The following is a 25,262-nucleotide window of genomic DNA, read 5'->3' as shown; positions in this document are numbered from 1 at the left end:
AATGGACTGGATTAAATAAAATGGACTGGAACATACCCAGTTCGATTTCTGACAGTGACAAAACTAAGCTAAAGACTTAAGAAATCCCCAGCGTACGAGAAAATGGTAACACGCAGATTTGATTTATAATTTAATGTTGATAATAATTCTATTTTTAACAAAATAACTTTTCTATACATATATTGTCGAGCTATCAAAGATGAAGCGGTTCACTTGTTTCAAGTAGTTTGGTTTGAGGTAGTCCTTCAGTTCACTCTTGGTTACCCACACATGGTCCTCTTTATTTCTTGTCTCAAGATCTCCGTTTATCAGCAAGGCTTTAAAGAAAAATACTTTGGATCCGACATTACTGGAAGTTTGTATAGGCTTGGGATACTTGTATTTGTAGACACCGGTTGGAGCATTGCCCATAAAAACAGCTTGCAATTCATTTCCTACAAAATAGTGGGAGAGGATTGAAGAGAGAAAAGGACATATTAAGTTAAATTCAAAAAACCAACACCCTATACTGAAGAGATGCAACCTTAAATATGCAAGGACACAATATTTATTGTCAAACGAACCAGAGAAGGTACAAGAAGTTTTATTCCCAACTGCAAATTGGCGCGATGTGAAATGCAATGCTTGAAAGAACAGCGAAAACAGATTCAATAGTTATGTTCATAAATATCAAAAGTGAAAAAATATGACTAGTCTGTCGGGAAAAGACACAAGCACAATAGACTTGATGGCCATTTCCCCATCCTTTATCATGCTACAATTCTATTGACGTCAAAAGCTACCAAAAACGCTCTTACCAGCCAGCACCGACAAGGTACGTTCTGCAGTCTGCCTCATGGTTTCCCCTGGTGTCCAGTAACTCTGTGGCAGCAACCAGATCTCTTCACCCCCCACTTTTTCTTTTACTAACAACAGCAGTTTTTCATCCAGTCGCCTGTTCACTGTTGATCTATCATTCCACTTGTCCGTTTCTGTGTGGAAATACACATTTAAAAACTAATCTGCATGGACACCAACACGTTTGAAGGAATGATTCAGCACCACTGACTGCATTCTTCCCAATCGAAGAATTATTCACATTAAATAATCACAAACAAACCATTAATCGTTCTGTTACCATTCAGGAACCCGAGATTCTTAAACTCAGAAAGTTCAATGGAGATGTGAGGAGCGAAAGAATGGTGGGGGCCTGCAATGCTTTGCCAGTGGTGGAGGCAGATACCATAGTGGCATTTCGGAGGCTTTTATAGATTGGCACATCAGAGTACAGGGAATGGAGGGATTATGGATCATGTACAGGAAGATGAGATCATGTTCGGCACAAACATTGTGGACCGAAGGTGAAGGTGAATCCTTCCATCTTCAGTGGTCATTGCATCACACTGTCCCCATCTGTACTAATGGATATTGGTCACTCATCCATTCTGAGATGAAGATAGAAAAATTGGGAAAGAGAAGGGCAGAGTCAGAGGGAGACCATGCGAGCAGGCAGGAAATTGGCAGCTACAATGGTAAAACATTTTGAGTTCTGTGCAAATATTTAGGAGAATCAGTTGCAAATAAGATATGAAGGTTACAAAGGGATATAGATAATTTAGATAGGTGGACTAAGACCAGGCAAATATAAAATGAGGAAAATGTAAAATAAATGGTTTTTAAAAAGCTTATTAGCTTAATGGTAAAATATTTCACATGTAGAGGCCTCAGCCTATCCGAGTAAATGATCTGCAATAGGCTGTGTACCACTAGAATAAATAGTTAGGAAAGCTAACAATTTAATCCGAGCAGGTGTAAGGTGCTGCACTTTGGCAGGTCAAAGAGAAAGGGAAATTATGCATTTAATGGCAGAACCTTTAACACCATTGATTTACAGAGAGATCTTGGGGTCCAAGTCCATAGCTCCCTGAAAGTAGCAACACAAGTGGATAGAGCGGTAAAGACGACATATGGAATGAGCTGGAGCCTTTACTATGAGAGTCAGGAAGTCATGTTGCAGCTTTATAAAACATTAGCTTGAATACATTCGGAGTATTGTCGAGATCCAGGGGACAAACTCAATAATACAGGATTGATTCTTTAGGACAAAGATGAAAAGAAATGTCTTCACCAAAAATGTACCAAATGTCTTGAAATTTATATCCAGGATGTTTGGGGGAGGGGGGTTTAGTCACTATTGAACTCAGAGATCAATACCTCAGATGGTCACACACATGACCGGTCATATTTGACCGCTGACCCTAAACAAACATTGTCAGCATAACATAAAAATGTCACTTGATAAGCTTCAACATATACAAGTCATAAATACAGTACAAAACAATATACCTGTAATGCTTTCAGAATTTCAGAAGATAGGTATTTCACAATTTTTCACATTTTTGGGTCACACAAGTGACTAAGAATGGCCCTTTTGTTTATATGGTAAGTTTTGAACAGTATCTCTGGCAGGAATTACAGTGTCTAAACAGCACAGATACTGAGTCCACATTATGACTCTCTAACAGTTAAGGTACTGTGAAAGAACAAATGGGGTGGGATTGGGCTGTGTTTGTTGATCTGCGTCTTTCTGAGGAGCATGATTTTACAATTGTCATAAGAGCATTCTGATGAAGGAAAAAATGCTAAAGTGCCCGCAACCATAAACAACACATTAAAGGGAGATTCTGTATAAAAGGAGCAGATGAATCTTTGCTGTATTTGATGCTCTTAAATAAAGTTTTGATTGCCCTGCCTGATCTTTGTGGTGTGTTTTAGAGTATTTCTTTTAAACAGTACAAATCAGGAAAAGACACAGACCTTGCACTCTATCAGCAGGTATGAACTGCTTGAGCTTCTCTTCCCACACATCCTCTAGATCTTGGCTGCTCATAATGTCTTGGCTAGCATCCTCCTCTTCATCAGAATCATAATTGTTTGCCTGCCTCCGACGAATTCTTTCTTCATCTTCAAAGACTCGTAGCTCATGTTCAGAATAGAGACTTTTCTCCAGTTCCATCTGTAAGATGTCAGCAAGATCAATTGCATTTTAGGAAGCTGGATGTGAATGTACCATTGCATTAGTCATACACTCAGAGACAAGATCTCCAGCCCAGCAAATCCATATTGACCATCAAGCACCCATTTATATTATCCATATCCGTCTATTCCCTGCACATGAACGTGCCCACCCAGAAGTCATCAAGCACCCATTTACATTAAATCAACACAAATCCCATTTTATTCTCCTCACATATCCATCAACTTCTGACGCGGAGTGGTGGAGTTGCTGCCTCACATCCCGACCTCAGGTGCTGTGTGTATGGAGTTTGCACATTCTCCCCGTGACTGCGTGGTCATTTCCTCCCACACTTCAAAGAAGGTTAATTGGCTTCTGTAAATTGTCCCTAGTGTGTAGGACAGTGTTAGTGTATGGGCATCACTGGTCGGCACACACTCGGTGGGCCAAACAGCCTGTTTCCACTCTGTATCTCTAAACTAAACTTCCCCAAAATTCTACCATTCACATACCTGAAGGCATTTTAAGCGCAGCCTCCAGATTCTAGTATTTCACAATAAGCAAAATAAAACTTGAAAAATTAGACTGATTCAAGATGCACACGATGCATTAGTATGCAGTATCTTTTCAAGAAAGATTGCTATATCCAAAGCTGACAAGTGCCTAATTTAAAAGATTTCAGCCAGATTCAAATATCAAATATTAGAGGGCAGAGCTTTAAGGTGAAATGGGGCAAAGTTTAAAGGAGATGTGGAAGGCAGATTTGCTTTTTAAACAATGTGGGTAGTGAGTGCCTGGAGTCGGGGGTGGTGGTGGAGATGAGATGCAATTGTGGTATTTAAGACACTTCTGGATGGGTACATGCCAGTGCAGGGAGTGGAGGGATATGGATTATGTGCAGGCAGATAAGAGTTGGTCTTGGCACACACATTGTGAGTTGAAGGGCCTGTTCCTGTGCTGTACAACTCATGCAGCTTCAATCTCGAGATACAAACTCCAGGGTCTTCATATTTCCAGCTACTGTCATCAGTTATTATCAAATAATTAATCTACTCTTTGATTAAAATCACATGCTGGGTGGTGTCACACACACCTGCTGCCCCTCCCACACACCCTCCCACAATGTGCACCACATTGAACAAACAAGCTGTTTGACTGCAAACTATCTTAGCAATATTTGATATTTTTATAGACATGCACAATTTAGAGATTACAGGATACACAAGTACAAATTAATTACTTTTTTACTCCTCTCTGACTGAATTTGCAGTTGTCAATAACAGTGTCTGGATTTCTACTTAAGAAGAGATCAAATAACTGATACAGACAGGGACAAAGTGTTGGACTAACTCAGTGGGTCAGGCAGCATCTTTGGAGAACATAGATAGGCAGTTTCAGGCTGGAACCCTTCTTCAGACTGGTTAGGTAACCTTAGACCTTGACTTGAATCATCAACACCTATCCATGATTAGTTTAGAGTTACAGCATGGAAACTGGCCTTTCGGCCCACTGAGTCCGCGCCAACCAGCGATCCCCGCATACCAACACTATCCTACACACACTGGGAACAATTTACAATTTTACGAAACCAATTAACCTACACACCTGTATGCCTTTGGAGTGTGGGAGGAAAAACTCCACACAGGTCATGGGGAGAAGACAATAGACAATAGACAACAGACAATAGGTGCAGGAGTAGGCCATTCGGCCCTTCGAGCCAGCACCACCATTCAATGTGATCATAGCTGATCATTCTCAATCAGTACCCCGTTCCTGCCTTCTCCCCATACCCCCTGACTCCGCTATCATTTAGAGCTCTATCTAGCTCTCTCTTGAAAGCATTCAGAGAATTGGCCTCCACTGCCTTCTGAGGCAGAGAATTCCACAGATTTACAACTCTCTGACTCAAAAAGTTTTTCCTCATCTCTGTTGTAAATGGCCTACCCCTTATTCTTAAACTGTGGCCCCTGGTTCTGGACTCCCCCAACATTAGTGTTCCATCATATAGTACCAGTATCCAGTGGGGATTTATACTCTTTGTAAACTTTTTTTGTTACTGTTATTCTTTATATCTTACATTATTTATACATTAAAGAAAGAAAGCAGGAATTTTGATCTCACAATAAGACAGCATGATTGATTATTAATTAAATATTTATTTCACAACCAGGGTTATGAAAAGAGACCACCCGGTCAAATTTTTTTACATGATACAGTATTAGATTGAATAAAACAAAAGATCCTGCATTTATATTGCTTCTTATTTAACCTCAGGTCTTTCCAAAGAGTGATAACATCCAAAGTAACTGCTTCATTGTTGCAGTGTAGAAAATGCACCAATCTTTGCAAAATATGATAGACACAAGAAGGTGGAGTAACTCAGCGGGACAGGCAGCATCTCTGGAGAGAAGGAATGGGTGACGTTTTGGGTCGAGACCCTTCTTCAGACGGGTTAGGGATAAGGGAAACGAGACATATAGACGGTGATGTGGAGAGATAAAGAACAATGAATGAAGGATATGCAAACCAGTAACGATGCTAAAGGAAACAGGCCATTGGCTCTATTAACATCAGTGATTACACAATAAGATGAACGGTTTTAGATAATCAGATAGTTGCAGGAATACCAGATCAACTGCTAAATGTATCAGGTTAAGATAGAGTCTGAAGAAGGGTCTGGACCCGAAACGTCACCCATTCCCTCTCCTGCGATGCTGCCTGACCTGCTGAGTTACTCCAGCATTTTGTGAATAAAGAGTCATCACACAGCCAGCGCTGCCGTCGCAGCTGCGGCTTGCCTGCAGTCCGTCTGTCTTTTGTGTTTTTTGTTGTTTTTGTATGAATTGTAGTTTTAATATGGTGTAGTGTTTGTATTATGTTTGGGGGGGGGGGGGGGTGGGAGGGAATGGGAACTGTATAATTCTCTCTCCCGAACGGAGACGCGACCTTTGTTTCTGTGTCGTGTCTCCGTTCCCGCTGCGGTCTACGACCGGCCATGCACCTGGGACCACCTGGGGCTCTGGTTCGCAGAGCCCGCGGCCCGGACTCACCACCTGCGGCGCTGGCCGCCTGCGGATGCTGCGGGAGCGGCTGCGACTCGTCTCCGGAGGCTCCGGCGCGGGCCGCGTGGACGTCGGAAGCCCGCAGGCCCCTGGGTGGGGGCCGACATCGGGAGCACCGGCAGCGGCAGCGATAGCGTCTTCGCCCGCCCCGAATCGCGGGGCTTGGGTCGGCCCGCCGCGGACCTTTCACCGTCAGCAGGGGCTTCAATGTCCCGACTGCCCCGACGTGGCAACGACAACAGCCTGACCGCGGGAGAAGACGGCAGGGGAAGAGAAAAGACATTCTGGCCTTCCATCACAGTGAGGAGGGGACTGGAGGAGACTCACTGTGATGGATGTTTCTTTTTGTTTGGTGTTAGTTTGTGATTGTATGTGTTATTGCATTTTTATTGATTATTCTTATTGGTCTTATTGTTCAACTGCGGGTAATGTTTCATTTCACTACACATTTATGTGTATGTGACAAATAAACGACTATTGACTATTGATATTGAAACAGGCACTTAGGCCCAATTCGTCCATGCCGATCAAGATTAGGTCCTACCTGCCCCCATTTATAGACAATAGACAATAGGTGCAGGAGTAGGCCATTCAGCCCTTCGAGCCAGCACCGCCATTCAATGCGATCATGGCTGATCACTATCAATCAGTACCCCGTTCCTGCCTTCTCCCCATACCCCCTCACTCCGCTATCCTTAAGAGCTCTATCCAGCTCTCTCTTGAAAGCATCCAACGAACTGGCCTCCACTGCCTTCTGAGGCAGAGAATTCCACACCTTCACCACCCTCTGGCTGAAAAAGTTCTTCCTCATCTCCGTTCTAAATGGCCTACCCCTTATTCTCAAACGGTGGCCCCTTGTTCTGGACTCCCCCAACATTGGGAACATGTTATCTGCCTCTAATGTGTCCAATCCTCTAATTATCTTATATGTTTCAATAAGATCCCCCCTCATCCTTCTAAATTCCAGTGTATACAAGCCCAATCGCTCCAGCCTTTCAACATACGACAGTCCCGCCATTCCGGGAATTAATCTAGTGAACCTACGCTGCACGCCCTCCATAGCAAGAATATCCAGGTGCCTTACAGCGCCTGAGACCCAGGTTCCATCCTGACTATGAGTACTGTCTGTATGACGGAGAAAGGTTCTACGTCATGCTGGGCTGGGAACTCATTGTGGTCGGAGCAGAGAGGAAGCAAGTCTGGGTTAAAACATGGTCGTAGAGCAGTAGGAATCACAGAGGGGGAGCAGCGAGAGTTGGTCTCACATAACTTCCGTCAGAGAGAGGAGAACTTCGTCAAAGTAGGCATACCTTGAGAGTTGTAGAGCAGACAAAATGTGTAGGAAGTCAGATTCTTGAACTGACCTGCACAACCCTAATCCTACTTGGTAACAGAACACAACAGACCACCTCTTGCACTACAATAGACGTTTTCTACTGTGTATTTTTGCAGTCTTTTTCTCTTCACTGTCTTGTATAATTTGTTTACAAGTGTGTTTGTTTAGTCTATGTGCCTGCGATGCTGCTGGAGGCAAGATTTTCATTGTACCTGTGCCTCACCATACTTGTGCGTATGGCAATAAACTCAACTTGACGCCTTCATTTACCATCTTTATCTTCTTCCCTGCACCGTTATCTCTACAATCACTCAACTTCATCTACCAAAGACCTTTTGTATTTTTCCTTTCTCTTCCCCTTTATTCTACTTGTACTTGCTTAAAAACAATTTTCAATGTTGACAAAAGAAAACATTTTTCCCCACAGGCATCTACTGAGACTGGCTGAGAATTTTTAAGCAAGTGACAGTTTTCTTTCAGATCCACCATAGTTTCTTTAGGAAGTATACCCTCAGAATATTAAAGAGTATATGTACATGGCCACTGAATGCTTCAGGGCAGGTGACAAATTTCATCAAAAGCAATCTAAATTACATTCTTCAAAACAAATAAATAACTTACCTCAAATGTTTCCAAGGCCTCACCGAAAGCTAACCTTACTGGATAATTCACTGTCCTATTCTAATTTGGTCCTTTACTGACCCACAAATTTAAGTATTATAAAGTTAGCAGCTACATCTTCAATTACCAAGACCCAAACTCTAATTCCTTCCTACCTCTTTCCTCGATCTATCTACACTCTTGGACTCTCGTTGATCGGACTTTACATTGCACTAAACGTTATTAACGTTATTTCCTTTAACATCTATCTGTACACAGTGGATGGCTCGATTGTAATCATGGATTGACTTTCCGCTAACCGGTTTGCAAGCAACAAAAGCTTTTCTCTGTACCTCGGTCGGTACATATGACAATAAACTAAACTGAAACTCCATTTAAATGCCCCAGAAAACTTCCTTCGTTAACTGATTCTAATAAGAGCACAAAATGTAAGTAGCAGAAATGTGCCATACAACTTGGAAGTTTTGCTAATCAAAGAACAGTGCTTATCTGATTTATGATCCCAATTTTATTCTCTTCTTATGATTTCAAAGATCAATTACTCAACATCATATCTCTTTGAGAATTCAAAATTCCAAAGATTTACAACCTTCTAAGAGATGTATCCTAATTTCTGACCCACCAATTCAACCCCCCCCCCTCGCCTAAGGGAAACATCCACACAACATTTATGCAAGATAATTCCCTCAAAAGGACTATCTAGGTTAGGCAGTCAGAATCTTTCTCCCCAGAGTGGAAATGTCCAACACTTGAGGACAAAGCTATAAGATGAGAGGGGAAGGTTTAATGGAGATTTCACAATGAATAATGGGTAGATGGAACGAGCTGCCAAAGGAGGTAGTTGAGGCAGGTACTATCACAGAGTTTAACGGACATTTGGACAGGTACATGTATAGGATAGATTTTAAAGGATATGGGCCAATTGCAGGCTGGTGGAGCTAATGTTAGTTGGTGTGGGCAAAATAGGCTGAAGGGCCTGTTTCCACATTGTATGACAAAGATTTTCACACAAAGAGTGATTGGGGCCTGGAACACATTGCCAAGGGTGGTGCTGGAGGAAGATACAATACGGGCATTTAAGAGGCTTTTAGACAGGCACATGGAAGTGCAGGAAATAAAGGGATATGGATCATGTACAGGCAAGTGAGATCAGTTTAACTTGGGGCCTGGATCACGGCCTGCTGCCGATCACAGCTGGCCAGCAAGTGGTGGTGGATGTGAGAGGCGATAGACTGGACTCGAGGCCTGGGCGGCACCTCCCCTCTCTGGCGGAGGGGGCCGGAATCAGAGAGTCATACAGCACAGAAACAGGTAATTCGGCCCAACTTGCCCTATGCCAACTAAGATGCTCCGTCTACACTAGTTCCACCTGCCCAGATTTGGCCCATATCTCTGAATCTTTCCTTTTCATTTACCTGTCCAAATGTCTTTTAAATATTGTTATATAGTATCTGCTCGACATCGGTGTGAAGTCCTGGGAGAGCCTTGCAGGTGACCGTACGAGGTGGAGAGGTACCCTGAACCAACATCTCAAAACTGGGGGAGAGAAACTGATCAAAGCAGGGGCAGACAAGCGGGCACGCAGAATGGAGCGCAGCAACTTCAACAGACCAGAGACCACACACAAATGTGACCTTTGCGACAGAGACGTCACTCCCGCATTGGTCCCTTCAGCCACAAGCAACGCTGCTCTAGCCGAGGTGTGGAGCAAGCAGCCAACAACTAGGATGCATCACCATGGTCAGCCATGACCAAGGGGGCCCGAGAGTACCTGCCTCCTCCATATATCTCCCACCCTCTGTGTGAAAAAAGTTGCTCCTCAAGTTCCTACTAAATCTAGTTCTTGATTCCGCTACTTTGGCTATCATGTACAGGCAGATGAGATCAGTTTAACCTGGCATTGTGTCTGGCACATCATTGTGGGCTGAACTGTGCTGTACTGTTCTATGTTTAAAACCTTACCTCTTTTACCAATGAAAATACCTCTCATTTTTCTATACTCCAAAGAATTTAAGTCCATTTTGCTCGAATTCATACTCTAAGGACAACCCATACATCCCAGGAATCAAACTGATGAACGTGTACTGCCCCACTTCTAAAGTCATCATTCCTTAAAGGATATCTTCAAGGCACAGAGCAAGAACATATGAATTGCTCTGCTTTCCTGCGCAAATGCAGCTTCAAAAAATCTCAAATAGCACAACATTAGAAGGTTACATGAAACACTAAGGCATAGAAGATCAGCGATTAATTAATGAAAATGGGATGTGTAGATAGATGGACCAGAGTCTGCTTCTATGCTGTGCGCCTGTATTCAGGTCAAAGCAGCAAAATTGGCTCTAATGCCATCAAACACCCTGAATCACCAGCACACTACAAAACCAATGCGTATCATCTACAAAATACACAAAAGACAAAGTATTGGAGTAACTCAGTGGGTCAAGTAGCATTTCTTGATAACATCAATAGGTGAAGAAGGGTCGCAACTCAAAACGTCACCTGTCCATGTTCTTCAGGGATGCTGCCTGACCCTGCTGAATTACTCCAGCATTTTTTGTGTGCTATTTTGTAAACCAGCACCTGCAGTTCCTTGTGTTTACATACACAAAATACAACTTGGTCAGCATATATAGATTTATTATTGTCATATGAACTGAGATAGAATTAAAAAAATGTTTTGAATGCTATCAAGGCAAATCATACCACACACGAGTACACCAGAGAAAATAAACAGTACAGAATATAGTGGCACACTATATATATACATATGCATATATATATATATATATATATATATATATACAGAATATAGCTGGACAGAATGGCCAGTTCCCAAATTGTATAGCTCTACGACTACTACTGACCCAGAATATTCCAAAATTATCTCATTCCAAAAATGAGAAGAGCGACAGGCACAATAGACAATAGGTGCAAGAGTAGGCCATTCGGCCCTTCGAGCCAGCACCGCCATTCACCGTGATCATGGCTGATCATCCACAATCAGTACCCCGTTCCTGCCTTTGAAAGAGTTAATAGCTATTAACTTTGCATGATGGGATGCTTGGCCATTGTCTGCAAACCTGTTTATATGCTTTTGGGGCTTCTGTATTGTTGTAAGTGGATGAATGTTAATTGATCATAAGGATGAGTCTGGTAGCTGAAACTTACAATCCCTGGAAACCACAGAAATAATAAAATGGTAGAATGAATGAACAGGATGAGCCTGAACTTTGGGTCCTGAATAGGTGATGTTTGCAAAATTGCACCAGGCAGGATATAACTATGTGATTCCTAAAGCTTCAATGCCAGCTTCGATACTATATCCTGTTATCCCTGGGAAGGATGTCTGGGAAAGACAATGGACAATGCTCTCGCTAATGTGGTTAACTGTTGACTATTTGTGAGAATGTGTAAACAAGCCCTTCTGTGGTATGATAAGGATCCTTACCTTCGACTAATGACTTATTGTGTGGAATATTTTATGACTGTAGGGTGTCAAATATATTGTGTTCGATACAGTTTGTGATTGATTTGAAGGAAATGTTGTGTTAAACATCCTGGCTGCAAATTCTGTATAGAAATGCTGTGAAAATGCTGTATCTTTGAGTGGAAGCAAGGGGAGTGCTATGTATGGTCACACCCTTAGCACTGGTCCCCCCACTCCCGTCAGATGATAATTAAAGCTTTGCTTGGTTTACCTTTAACTGTTTGTGTTGTTGTTTGTTTTAAGAACCGAACTTTAACACCTTCTCCCCATATCCCCTGACTCCGCTATCATACAGAGCTCTATCTAACTCTATCTTGAAAGCATCCAGGGAATTGGCCTCCACTGCCTTCTGAGGCAGAGAATTCCACAGCTTCACAACTCTCTGTGAAAAAGTTTTTCGTCATCTCCGTTCTAAATGACCTACCCCTTATTCTTAAACTGTGGCCCCTGGTTCGGGACTCCCCCAACATTGGGAACATGTTTCCTGCCTCAAGCGTGTCCAATCCCTTAATAATCTGTATGTTTCAATAAAATCCCCTCTCATCCTTCTAAATTCCAGAATATACAAGCCCAGTCGCTCCAGTCTTTCAACATACGACAGTCCCGCCATTCTGGAAATTAACCTCGTGAACCTACGCAGCACTCCCTCAATAGTAAGAACGTCATCCCTCAAATTTGGAGACCAAAACTGCATACAATACTCCAGGTGTGGTCTCACTCGGGCCCTGTACAACTGCAGGACCTCTTTGCTCCTATACTCAACTCCTCTTGTTATGAAGGCCAACATTCCATTAGCTTTCTTCACTGCCTGCTGCACTTGCGTGCTTACTTTCAGTGATTGATGAACTAGGACATCCAGATCTCGTTGTACTTCCCCTTTTCCTAACTTGACAACATTCAGATAATCTGAAGAAGGGTCTCGACCCGAAACGTTACCCATTCCTTCTCTCCCGAGATGCTGCCTGACCTGCTGAGTTACTCCAGCATTTTGTGAATAAATCGATTTGTACCAGCATCTGCAGTTATTTTCTTATACCATTCAGATAATAATCTGCCTTCCTGTTCTTACCACCAAACTGGATAACCTCACATTTATCCACATTAAACTGCATCTGCCATGCATCTGCCCACTCACACAACCTGTCCAAGTCACCCTGCATCCTCATAGCATCCTCCTCACACTTCACACTGCCACCCGGCTTTGTGTCATCTGCAAATTTGCTAATGTTACTTTTAATCCCTTCATCTAAGTCATTAATGTATATTGTTAATAGCTGCGGTCCCAGCACAGAGCCTTGCGGTATCCCACTAGTCACTGCCTGCCATTCTGAAAGGGACCCATTTATCCCTACTCTTTGTTTCCTGTCTGCCAACAAATTTTCTATCCATGTCAGTACCCTACCCCCAATACCGTGCACTAATTTTGCCCACTAATCTCCTGTGTGGGACCTTATCGAAGGCTTTCTGAAAGTCCAGATACACTACATCCACTGGCTTTTTCACAAAATGCTGGAATAACTCAGCAGGTCAGGCAGCATCTCGGGAGAGAAGGAATGCGTGACGTTTCGGGTCGAGACCCTTCTTCAGAAGGGTCTGAAGAAGGGTCTCGACCCGAAACGTCACCCATTCCTTCTCTCCCGAGATGCTGCCTGACCTGCTGAGTTACTCCAGCATTTTGTGAATAAATCGATTTGTACCAGCATCTGCAGTTATTTTCTTATACTACATCCACTGGCTCTCCCTTGTCCATTTTCCTAGTTACATCCTCAAAAAGTTCCAGAAGATTAGTCAAGCATGATTTCCCCTTCGTAAATCCACGCTGACTCAGAACAATCCTGTTACTGCTATCCAAATGTTCCCCAATTTCTTCCTTTATAATTGACTCCCGCATGTACATAGGAATGTACTATTTTTCCTCTCCAAGTCACACCACCCTGACATGAAGACCTATTGCCATGCCAAGGTCTTTGGGTTGGTGTATTGGAACTCCATCCCCAATGACCATGGGAATGGCCTTGGGATTATGAAGGACTGCAGCAGTTCAAGAGGCACCTCAACCCCACGTTTTTGAGTGTAATCTGCGGTGAGAAACCGATGCTGACCTTTGAAGAACTTGTTAGTAATTAACACTGTAGACACAAAAAGCTGGAGTAACTCAGCAGATTAGGCAGCATCCGTACCTCTGTACCATCTGCATATGTACAGTGAAAGCTTTTCACTGTGCCTCGGACACGTGACGGGACTCGGTAGTTTAAACTAAAGGTCAAAACCCTTCTTCAGACTGAGAGTCAGGGGAGAGGGAAACTAAAGATATGAAAAGGTACATTGAACAAATGAATGAAAGGTATGCCAGAACACAAATCAAAGCCAGCAAAGATGATCAAGGAAATGTGGAGCCCACAATGATCCATTGTTGGCTGTGGAGAGGGTGATAACGAGTGAAACTAACGAGTAGTTTTGTTCTGTGTAGGAAGGAACTGCAGTTGCTGGTTTAAACCGTAGACACAAAATGCTGGAGTAACTCAGCGGGACAGGCAGCATCTCCGACAGAAGGAATGGGTGATGTTTCTGGGCGAGAGTAGACACACAATTCTGGAGTAACTCAGCGGGTCAGGCAGCATCTCTGGAGAGAAGGAAAGCGTGACATTTTGGGTTGAGACCCTTCTTCAGACTGATGTCAGGGGAGGGGGCGGGACAAAAATAGAATGTAGTCGGAGACAGGAAGACTAGTGGGAGGACTGGGAAGGGGAGGGGATAGAGAGGGAAAGCAGGGACTATCTGAAGTTAGAGAAGTCAATGTTCATACCGCTGGGGTGTAAACTACCCATTGAAAATCCTGCGGTCTATTTCAGGCCGCGCCGGACGGTGAAAGGTCCGCGGCGGACCGACCCAAGCCCCGCGATTTGGGGTAGGCGAATACGCTGCCGCTGCCGGAGGTCCCGATGTCGGCCCCCACCCAGGGGCCTGCGGGCTTCCGACGTCCAGGCGGCCCGCGCCGGAGCCACTGGAGACGAGTCGCAGCCGTTCCCGCAGCATCCGCAGGCAGCCAGCGCCGCAGGTGGTGAGTCCAGGCCATGGGCTCTGCGAACCAGAGCCCCAGGTGGTCCTAGGTGCATGGCCGATGGTAGGTGGAGCCCGCCGGTCCCAGGTGCATGGCCGGTGGTAGGCCGCAACGGGAACGGAGACACAACACAGAAACAAAGGTCGCGTCTCCGTTCGGGAGAGAGAATTTTACAGTTCCCGTTCCCGTTCCCGTTCCCTCCCCCCCCCCCCCAAACATAACATACAAACATTACACCATATTAAAACTACAATTCAGACAAAAACAACAAAAAACACAAAAGACAGACGGACTGCAGGCAAGCCGCAGCTGCGACGGCAGCGGAGGTAGGTTAATAATAATAATAATGCATTTTATTTATATAGCGCTTTTCATATACTCAAAGACGCTTTACAGAGATTTTGAGAACATAGGGAAATGAATAAATAGATAAATAAGTAAATAAATAAATGAACAGAGAAAGGAGACAGAAGGTGAGGTGACCTTCAGTGGTTGAAGGCAGTACTGAACAGGTGAGACTTCAGCGATGTTTTGAATGTGGTGAGTGTGGAGGAGTCTCTAACGGTTTGGGGTAGTGAGTTCCATAGGGTGGGAGCAGCGATGGAGAAAGCCCTGTCCCCCCAGGATCTGAGTTTGGTCCGGATGTGGGGGGATAGAAGATTGGCAGCGGCAGAGCGGAGGGTGCAGGTGGGAGTGTGCCTGTGGAGGAGGTCGGTCAGGTAGGATGGGGCCAGGTTATGGAGGGCTTTGTAGGTTATGAGGAGGATTTTGTACTGGATTCTCTGGGGGATGGGGAGCCAGTGGAGTTTATAATGTACGGGGGTGATATGGTCACGGATCGAGGTGTGTGTGAGTAGACGGGCAGCGGAGTTTTGAATGTATTGAAGTTTATTGATGGGTGCGCCATAGAGGAGGCTGTTGCAGTAGTCCAGACGGGAGGTGATGAAGGCGTGGATGAGGGTTTCTGCAGCTGTGGAGGAGAGGGATGGACGGAGACGGGCAATGTTTTTGAGGTGGAAGAAGGCTGTCTTTGTAATGTGTTTGATGTGTTTGTCGAAGGAGAGGGTTTGATCAAGGATGATTCCAAGATTCTGGATGTGAGGTGAGGTGGATACTGGGAGACCATCAATGTTGAGGATGAAGTTTTGGGTGGATTTGGTGAGCGTTTTTGGACCAATGATGATGATTTCAGATTTGTTGCAATTTGTTGCAATTAAGACGGACTGAGCAAAGGTGTTCAGTGAAACGATCGCCGAGACTGCGTTTGGTCTCGCCGAGGTAGAGAAGTTGACACTTGGAACAGCGGATGCAATAGATGAGGTTGGGGGAGGTGCACCTCACCTGGAAAGACTGTTTGGGTCCTTGGATGGAGTTGAGGGGGGGAGGTAAAGGGACAGGTGTTGCATCTCGTGCGGCTGCAGGGGAAAGTGCCCGGGGATGGGGTGCTTTGAGTGGGAAGGGACGAGTGGACCAGGGCAGGGGGTTATGGAGTGAACGGTCTCTGCGGAAAGCCCTTCTTCAGACTGAGTCACATTGCCTGTCCCGCTGAGTTACGCCAACATTTTGTGTCTAGGAGTGGTTGTGCTCTTATGGGTGGCATCAGTATGACCCCTCCCCCCCCCCTTGATGCAGGCACGTCCCCGCTCCCCCAGTGCGCGCCCCTGCTCCCACCTGCTCCAGCAGCCGCGTGAACGCGCTCTCCAGGCCGTTGCGCTCCCGCGACACCACGGCCGCTCGCTGCAGACACACGGCGCTGTACAGCTGCCAGCGGCTCACCGCCAGCTCCTGGCCACGGCTGCCCTGGGGCTCGGGCTGCAGCGAGGCCTGGGCCGCGGGACCTGTGGACACTCCCCGGGCGGCGGTGGCGGGGCTGAGCCGTGCGGCGGTCGCGGACGCCCCGAGCGCGGGCAACCGGCGCAGCGCTGCCGCCATGTTGGCGATACCACTCGTCTGGGGTGGGGGAGTTTGGGGAGAAGGTGCAACTCACAAACCCCCACCGCAGCCCCGATCAGCAACAGTCCGCATCCCACCGCTTAGAATAAATTAATACCCAACTCAATAGCGGTCGCCGACCCCCAGATCACAACAATCCTCCCCGTATTCCTGATTAAACCTTGTTCTTCGCCCCCTGCCCCTGAGTTGGAGCAGTCTGAGCGGGACCAAGTGCTGCGGTGGGGGGGGGGGGGGGGGGGCGGGGACTAATTTTAAGACAAATCCGTTAAAATCCACTAAATCAGAAAGGAGAAATATGAACAGAATATTGAGGAGGAAAGTGTGAAATATACTGCCTTACTCCTGAGGATGAATGGGTGGGGAGCTGTGAGGACGTTGTCCGTCTCCGCCGCCTCGCCCCCTGCCAGGGGTAGGGGAGGGGGAGGAGGAGGAGGAGGAGGAGGAGGACAGGCGGTGTCTGGACGATGCAGGCGGCGGCGGCGCGGCGGCTGTGGGGCCTCGGCCTCGGCCTCTCCCCGAGCGCGGCCGGCCGGTGAGTGCCAGCGGCGGCGCCTGGCGGGGCATGTGTGAGGGGGAGACGTGTGTGTGTGTGTGTGTGGGAGGGGTTGGGGTGGGGGGGGGGGCTTCACATAGCGCGGAAACAGGCCCTTCGGCCCACCTCGCCCCGTGCTGACCCAAGATGGACACCAAATGCTGGAATAACTCAGCGGGCCAGGCAGCATCTGTGGAGAAGAAGGAATAGGTGACGTTTTGGGTCGAGACCCTTCTTCAGACTACCCATGCTGACCCATCTACACTATAGTCTCACCTGCCCACATCCCTCTAAACTCTGCCCTATCCAAGTACCTGTCTAAATATGTAGGAAGGAACTGCAGATGTTGGTTTGCATTGAGGTTGGACTGTGGTTGACCTTTCATTTCACTGCACATCTTGTATGTGACAAATAAACTGACTTGACGTGAAGTTGTACACAAAACGCTGGAGTAATTTACCAGGTCAGACAGCATCTCTGGAAATAAGTCTTTTAAATGCTGTTCTGGCACCTGCCTTCTCGGCAGCTCGTTCCGTGTACCGACGACCACCCTTTAGTTTAGGTAGGAACTGCAAATGCTGGCTTAAACCAAAGATAGACACAAAAAGTTGGAGTAATTCAGTGGGTCAGGCAGCATCTCGAGAAAAGGGAAGAGGTGACATTTTGGGTCGAGACTCTCAGTCTGAAGAAGGGTCTCGAACTGAAACGTCACCTATTCCCTTTCTCCAGAGATGTTCCCTGATCTGCTGAGTTACTCCTGCTTTTTGAGTCTACCCTTTAGTTTAGAGATACAACGCAGAAACAGGCCCACCGAGTCCACGCTGACTTGCACTATCCTACACACTGGGGACAATTTACAATTTCTACCAAAGCCAATTAACCTACAAACTTCTACGTCTTTGGAGTGTGGGAGGAGACCCGAGCTACAGGGAGAGGTTGGACAGACATTTATTATTTTCTCAGGAACACTGGAAGTTGCGGGAGAACTGATAAAAGTATATAAAATTATGAGAGCCTATGATAAGGTGGACAGTCAACCTTTTTTCCAGTATGGAAAATTCAAATACTATAGGTCATAGCTCTGAGAGGCGCAAAGTTTAAAGGAAATACACGGGTCAAGTTTTTTAACGCAGGGTGATGAGTGCCTGGAACACACTGCTAGAAATGGTGGTTGAGGTTGAAGCACATATGTTGGCATTTAAAAGACTTTTAGATAGGCTCGTGGATATGCGGGGATACGGATCATGGGCAGTTAGGCACGGTGGCGCAGTGGTAGAGTTGCTGCCTTACAGCACCAGAGACCCGGATTCAATCCTGACCTACGGGTGCTGTCTGTGTAGAGTTTGTACGTTCTCCTCGTGACCTATGTGGGGTTTTTTTCCGGGATCTCCGGTTTCCTCTCACTCTCCAAAGACATATAGGTTTGTAGGTTAATTGGTTTTGGTATAATTGTAGATTTTCCTAGTATGTGTAGATAGTGTTAATGTGCGGGGATCGCCGGTCGGTGCGGACTCATTGGGCCGAAGGGCCTGTTTCCACGTTGTATCTCTAAACTAAACTTAACTCTGCTGGACAGGGAGCATGTCTGTGACGTTTTGGGTCAAGTCAGACTCTCAGTCTGGCCTGTTTTGAAGGGCCAGCATTATGTTTCCATGCTGTATCTCTAAACTAAACTAGTGTAAGAAAATAACTGCAGATGCTGGTACAAATCGACGGTATTTATTCACAAAATGCTGGAGTAACTCAGCAGGTCAGGCAGCATCTCAGGAGAGAAGGAATGGGTGACGTTTCGGGTCGAGACCCTTCTTCAGACTTCTAAACTAAACTAGATAAGCGATGGTCTTGGCATCATGTTCAGCACAGACAACGTGGGCCTGTTCTTGTGCTGTACTATATTCTACTCAGCAGGTCGAGTGGCATATGTGGGAAAAGAAGCTCAAAGTCTCTGCGGACAGTGCAAGAACACTCCGCAAAGCCGTCACTCTTCCTGCATTTTATTTTTCCAGTGTAGAGTTGACCGCATTGTAAACACTGAATATTAGATTGGAAGAAGTGCAACTGAATCGATGGTGTGTGTGCTTTGGGTCACTGGAATCAAGATGTTCAATTGTCATACGTACCAATTACAGAACAATAAATTCTTACTCGAGTAACATAACCGGCCTGTAAACGCAATACACACAGATAAGATAAAATAAACAAAAAAGTTCAACAAATTAATCATTACAATATTAATGCAATAAAACCCATGGTCAATGCAACCAAAAGCAATCCATAGAACTTCATAGTTGAGGTTAGTGTTGTGCAGTATTAAAAGCTTGATGGTTGTTAGGAAGAAGCTATTCTTGAACCTGAAGATATGAAATGATAGGTAATGAAAAGGAACTGCCGATGCAGGTTTATACCAAAGATAGACACATGCTGGAGTAACCCAGCGGCTCAGGCAGCATCTATGGAGAAAACGGGTAGATGAGGTTTCGGGTCTGAAGAAGGGTCCCGACCCGAAAAATGACATCCATTTTTTCCAGAGATACTGTCTGACCTGCATCATTTTGTGCCTATGAAAGGATCGGTGTTTGCTTCTCCTGCAGTTACATGGGGAAATGCCGCAAGACAATGAGTTGGGGACAGAAAAGCAGAACAGGGAGTCATGAAAGAAAGGATGCTGAAAGGGGAGGGGGAGATGTGTCCTGTGATGTTATATTATTGGAGCTGGTGGATGACCTGATTAATATGGAGACCAGTAGGATGGAAGATGTGGTCCAGAGCAATTCTATTCTTGCTCTTTCCATGGAAAGATACTGAGAGCAGAGGTAAGGGAGATACATAAGGTGCGGTCAATACTGTGTCAGTATTGTCGAGGGGAAGGCGCAATTTGGGAGAAAAGAAGACATTTCAAAGGCGCAGGAAGCAGTACCAATGCAATCGTTGATGTACTGGAAAAACGGTTGGGGCCCTGAGTTTCTGAATGTCCCACAGATGAATAGATGAAGTTTGTCCACATGCAAAGGCCCATCACTATGTCTTTGGCTAGACTTAATGAAAAATTGTTCATTGGGAAATGGTTGGGTGGCTGCTCAAGGAAGAAGCGAATGGCCATCAAACTCGCTGATGTGTGACAGAGGTGGCGTGGGATTGTGTATCCATGGTAATAGACAATAGGTGAAGGAGTAGGCCATTCAGCCCTTCGAGCCAGCACCGCCATTCAATGCAATCATGGCTGATCACTCTCAATCAGTACCCCGTTCCTGCCTTCTCCCCATACCCGCCCACTCCGCTATCCTTAAGAGCTCTATCCAGCTCTCTCTTGAAAGCATCCAACGAACTGGCCTCCACTGCCTTCTGAGGCAGAGAATTCCACACCTTCACCACTCTCTGACTGAAAAAGTTCTTCCTCATCTGTGATTGGGGAAATGAAATAGAAAACTCAAAATGTTGGAGGGTATCAGAAGATGGAGTAATGTAAGGAAGAAATAAGTTGGTGGGGAGAGAACGAGGTGAAGCAATGCATTTGCTCAGATAATCATTGTCAATTTGGGGCAGCAAGTTAATGTGAGCTGTGCAGGAAGGGGTCGTGCAAAATTAGAGGCTGTGGAGGACAGTCCTCCTGAGGAGCAGGTCCATGACTGAGAAAATGGCCTGAGGTTTTGTGGTGGGATCATAGCACGAGGTTCATCACAGCACATCAACACAACCCTTATTGCATTGTTTGACGATATCAGGTTTAGTTTTTAATGAGTGGAGTGCTGCAATTTGAGAATGAGGTCAATTAGAACAAGTGACCGCAGTGGTAGAATCAAGGTGTTCAAGTCCTCTCAACAGTTAACGGAGAATCGATTTAGGGAGAGGATAGGGATGGATAGAGAAGTCAAATTCACCCTGAAATTAGAAAGAAGGGGAAAAATCTGGAATAAAAACTCTTCGACAAAGAAATGGTCACAGTCGATGGAAAAAAATTCTAAATTTTATTGGCCACAAAATTTGTTATGCTGGGGTCTCTCTTGAGAGTGAACCTTCAGACTGAGAGAGGGGAAGATCAGAAGAGATGGTGAAAACACATCACAAAGTAGAACCGGAGCTAGAACTTGGGTTGGAGGAAAGTGAAGAGGGAGAGAGGTCGGGAGGGAATTGGAATACAGGACTCGATAGAGTTTGCGATCTTTGATATAAGAAAGAAAAGAAAGTTGCCTGTTCCAGCGCCAAATGTGGCAAAGAATAAAGTTAGACTGAATCACGTAGCTTTGAAATGAAGTGAGTAGGTGTTGCTGTAGAGAGTGGCAGAGAGTAGGCGGTGGCTCTTGGGATTTGCTTTTCTGCATAGCTTGAATATACCTGTGATCTCCAAATTGTATCCATGTTCAAAATATGCCCCAATTGTGAGGGGTGGAATTTGAGTTGACGCTAATGTGGGATGATTTGGAATTAGTGCTAGAGACATTCGTGAAGGGAACGGGTATGGTTGTAGAATGGAGTTTTGGACAAAATCTTACCATTAGGCAACAAGGGAAACAGAAACAAAGAGTGACGAAAGCAAAAGAGAGAGAAATCCCACCGGAGAGCATTTCTTCAAGGTTGACCTTCACTGCATCTTCTCTTCCAAGCAAATAAAAATCAAAAAACTTCAGATGCCGGAAATGAGAATAAAAACAAACTACTGGAAACATTCAGGTTTAATCGAAGGTATCACAAAACGCTGGAGTAACTCAGCAGGTCAGGCAGCATCTAGGAGAGAGGGAATGGGTGACGTTTCGGGTCGAGGCCCTTCTTCAGACTGAAGAAGGTTTAATCCCTCTTGGTACAGGGGAATAGAAAAACAAGTTTGTTTCAGTTTGCTGAATGGTAAAGGAGTGGCTAGATAAACAGAGGAAGTGTCAGTATTAGGATGGGACCAGGAATGCGTGAGGGCATGTTGTGGAGGTCCCCTGGTCTTCCTACAGTCACCCTTGTATTGTCCCCATTAACTCACTTGACTGGAGCACCTCTACAACTGACAATTTATCCAAATCTTCCCTCGCCCTGTTTTCTCTACAGATTGCATCTAACGTCTGAAGAAGGGTCTTGAACCGAAACGTCACCCATTCCTTCTCACCAGAGATGCTGCCTGTCCCGCTGAGTTGCTCCAGCATTTTGTGTCTATCTTTGATTTACTCCCCCAGTTCTGGTAAAGGGTCTTCCAACCTCAATTATGAACTCTTTTGCTCTCTGTAGATGCTGCATGACCTGCTGAGTGGTTTTGGCAATTTCCGTTTTCATTTCTTTCACCTTGTCTGTGGCCTGACCTGAGCATTTGACCCATTCCACTACTTCAGATATTCAGCATCAGCGGGCTATTGCTCTCGGCTTACCTGGTCCTTTCATCACTGCTGAGCAGGAATGTTTTCCAAGCCATGCAGACGTGTACTCTTGTGATGAGATTTTTATCACTTGCCTAAACCTGTTATGTGGTGCTTCAGGAAAAATGCCTTATTCAAAAGGCAACATCTCTGAAAATAATGTAATTTTCAGTCTATATAAAAGAAAATAAACATAAACATATGGTTTTAAAGGCTGTGAAACCTGGTATTCATGAGTTGATAAGTTGTTCTGCAGACAGATGCTCATGGTTCACCCGCATGAGTTACAAATACTAATGGAAATTCAGTTCAATTTTTATCTCTCATGTGTGGAGTTCTATTTATGTTTGTGCTAACCTGTTCATATTTTCTGCTCCCAGTTCTCATGTCAGTTCAATGGAGTCCCAGTGCCGATTAATACAGACAGGTTTACGGAAGCACCAGGCACCAACAGAAAAGGAGAGAGCCTCTACAGCACAGGCACAGTCCAGGCAGTCGGAGGATTTCAGGTATCTCCTTTCTATACCAGCTCCATCATTTCAAGGCAGTGATCTGTTGAGCGTAACCAATTGCCTAATTTTAATCCAGATAGGAAAATTTCATTAGAGGCGGTCAAGAAATTGTGACACTTGAAAAATGAACAAAACAGCTCTTTTTAAACAGGACCTTAATGAAGACCACATACAAAATGATCCAATCTTTCCTATGGAGCCATCCCCCATTTTATACAATGGCAGTCAAAAGTAGCTCACAAGGTTTAGAGATTGAATTTAGCTCTTAAAGATAGCGGAGTCAGGGGGTATGGGGAGAAGGCAGGAATGGGGTACTGATTGTGAATGATCAGCCATGATCACATTGAATGGCGGTGCTGGCTCGAAGGGCCAAATGGCCTACTCCTGCACCTATTGTCTATTGTATTGTCTTAGAATCATAGAATTATACAACACCGAAATAGGCTCTTTGGCCCAACTCCTCCATGTTGACCAAGGAGCCTTCCCATTTTCCTATATTCCTCAAATCTGGAGTATGGTATGCAGTTCTGGTCGCCAAATTATAGGAAGGATGTCGACAAAATGGAGAGGGTACAGAGGAGATTTACTAGAATGTTGCCTGGGTTTCAGCACTTAGGCTACAGAGAGAGGTTGAACAGGTTGGGTCTTTATTCTTTGGAGCGTAGAAGGTTGAGGGGGGACTTGATAGAGGTTTTTAAAATTTTGAGAGGGACGGACAGAGTTGACGTGGGTAGACTTTTCCCTTTGAGAGTGGGGAAGATTCCAACAAGGGGACATAGCTTCAGAATTGAGGGACAAAGGTTTAGGGGTAACATGAGGGGGAACTTCTTTACTCAGAGGGTTGTGGCTGTATGGAATGGGCTTCCGGTGGAAGTGGTGGAGGCTGGCTCGATTTTATTATTTAAGAGTAAATTGGATAGGTATATGGATAGGAGGGGATTGGAGGGTTATGGTCTGAGTGCAGGTAGATGAGACTAGGTCAGGGAGAATGGTCGGCGTGGACTGGTAGGGCCGGACAGGCCTGTTTCCATGCTGTAGTTATATGTTATGTTATAAACCACTCCTATCTATAGGAACCTATCCAAATGTTTTTTTAATGTATTTACACCCGCCTCTACAACTTCTCCTGGAAGCTTGTTCCATCTACCTACTATCCTCTATGTGACAAACCTTGCTCCTCGTGTCCCTTTTGAATCATTCCCCACTAAACCCATGCCTTCTCGTTTTAGATTCTCCTATTCAGGAGGAGGAGGGGGAACGGGCCAACCATCTTATTTATGCTCTTCGTGATTTTATAAACTAAAAAAAATCGCCCCTCTGTCTCCTTCACTCCAGGGAAACCAGTCCCAACTTATCTAATCTCTCCTCATCACTCAATCAGCCAGTCCTGGCAACATCCTTGTTAATCTTTCCTGCATCCTTTCTAACTCAATTCATATCGCCTTTGTAGTATGGTGACCACAGTGCTGCATACAACACTCCAAGCGTGGTCTCATCATTGTTCTATACAACCGTTACATGACATCCCAACTATTGGGTGTGCCAAGAAGGGTCTCGACCCGAAACGTCACCCATTCCTTCTCTCCCGAGATGCTGCCTGACCTGCTGAGTTACTCCAGCATTTTGTGAATGCATGACACCATCACGGTTTTGTCAATAGTGTCGCCACCATTAGGGAACTATGTACTTCTACCCCTAAGTCTCTGTTCTTCAACACTGCCCAGGGCCTTGTCATTTACTGTTCAAGTCCTATGCAGGTTTAACATCACCCAATGCATCACTTTGCACTGGGCTGAGTTAAATTCCATTTGCCTTGTCTTTGCCCACTTTCCCAGATAATCTAAATCCTGTGGAACCTCAGACAACCTTTTTCACTGTCCACCAAATCACTAATTTGTCATATCATATCATATCATATCATATCATATATCTACAGCCGGAAACAGGCCTTTTCGGCCCTCCAAGTCCGTGCCGCCCAGTGATCCCCGTACATTAACACTATCCTACACCCACTAGGGACAATTTTTTTTTTTACATTTACCCAGCCAATTAACCTACATACCTGTACGTCTTTGGAGTGTGGGAGGAAACCGAAGATCTCGGAGAAAACCCACGCAGGTCACAGGGAGAACGTACAAACTCCTTACAGTGCAGCACCCGTAGTCAGGATCGAACCTGTGTCTCCGGCGCTGCATTCGCTGTAAAGCAGCAACTCTACCGCTGCGCTACCGTGTCATCTGCATTATCATCCAAATGGTTGAAATACAGTCAATTCTCGTTAAACCAACACTTACTATTCCTGAATATTCACTATCTGACACTAACGTGTGAGGCAGATCTTAAGACATCAAAAATATACCTGTTCAACCA

At 45.2% G+C, this 25,262-nt stretch overlaps 2 protein-coding genes across 2 annotated transcripts in view; one reads left to right on the top strand and one right to left on the bottom strand.

Annotated features, from left to right (window-relative positions):
- Nucleotides 1–117: 117 nt before the first annotated feature.
- mrpl46 (mitochondrial ribosomal protein L46) lies at nt 118–16,521 on the bottom strand. The gene is made up of 4 exons (XM_078427335.1): nt 16,234–16,521; nt 2,797–2,995; nt 798–971; nt 118–434 (listed from the first exon to the last, which is right to left on the bottom strand). Exons 1-4 carry the CDS (start codon nt 16,492–16,494, stop codon nt 172–174), a joined length of 897 nt encoding a protein of 298 aa, XP_078283461.1. The 5' UTR covers nt 16,495–16,521; the 3' UTR covers nt 118–171.
- A 406-nt stretch (nt 16,522–16,927) lies between these two features.
- The window catches only part of mrps11 (mitochondrial ribosomal protein S11), a 35,392-nt gene continuing 27,057 nt past the window's right edge, over nt 16,928–25,262 (top strand). The window contains exons 1-2 of the mRNA XM_078427336.1: nt 16,928–17,047; nt 22,761–22,889. Of these exons, the coding sequence (XP_078283462.1) occupies nt 16,980–17,047; nt 22,761–22,889 (197 nt within the window). The 5' untranslated portion in view covers nt 16,928–16,979. The remainder of the gene's footprint in view (nt 17,048–22,760; nt 22,890–25,262) is intronic.

The sequence above is a fragment of the Rhinoraja longicauda genome, chromosome 33 (genome assembly GCF_053455715.1).
Source record: "Rhinoraja longicauda isolate Sanriku21f chromosome 33, sRhiLon1.1, whole genome shotgun sequence".
Taxonomy (NCBI): Eukaryota; Metazoa; Chordata; class Chondrichthyes; order Rajiformes; family Arhynchobatidae; genus Rhinoraja; species Rhinoraja longicauda.
The sequence above is the reverse complement of the archived record's forward strand: the minus strand, read 5'-3'. Positions and strand labels throughout refer to the sequence as shown.

Excerpts from the sequence above, each read along its gene's own strand:
- mrpl46 (XM_078427335.1), bottom strand. The coding sequence starts at position 16,494 with ATGGCGGCAGCGCTGCGCCGGTTGCCCGCGCTCGGGGCGTCCGCGACC. Across the intron at positions 972-2,796 it reads ACCTGCTGATAGAGTGCAAG|AAACGGACAAGTGGAATGAT; the intron begins GTCTGTGTCTTT and ends ATTTCCACACAG. Across the intron at positions 435-797 it reads TACCTTGTCGGTGCTGGCTG|GAAATGAATTGCAAGCTGTT; the intron begins GTAAGAGCGTTT and ends ACTATTTTGTAG.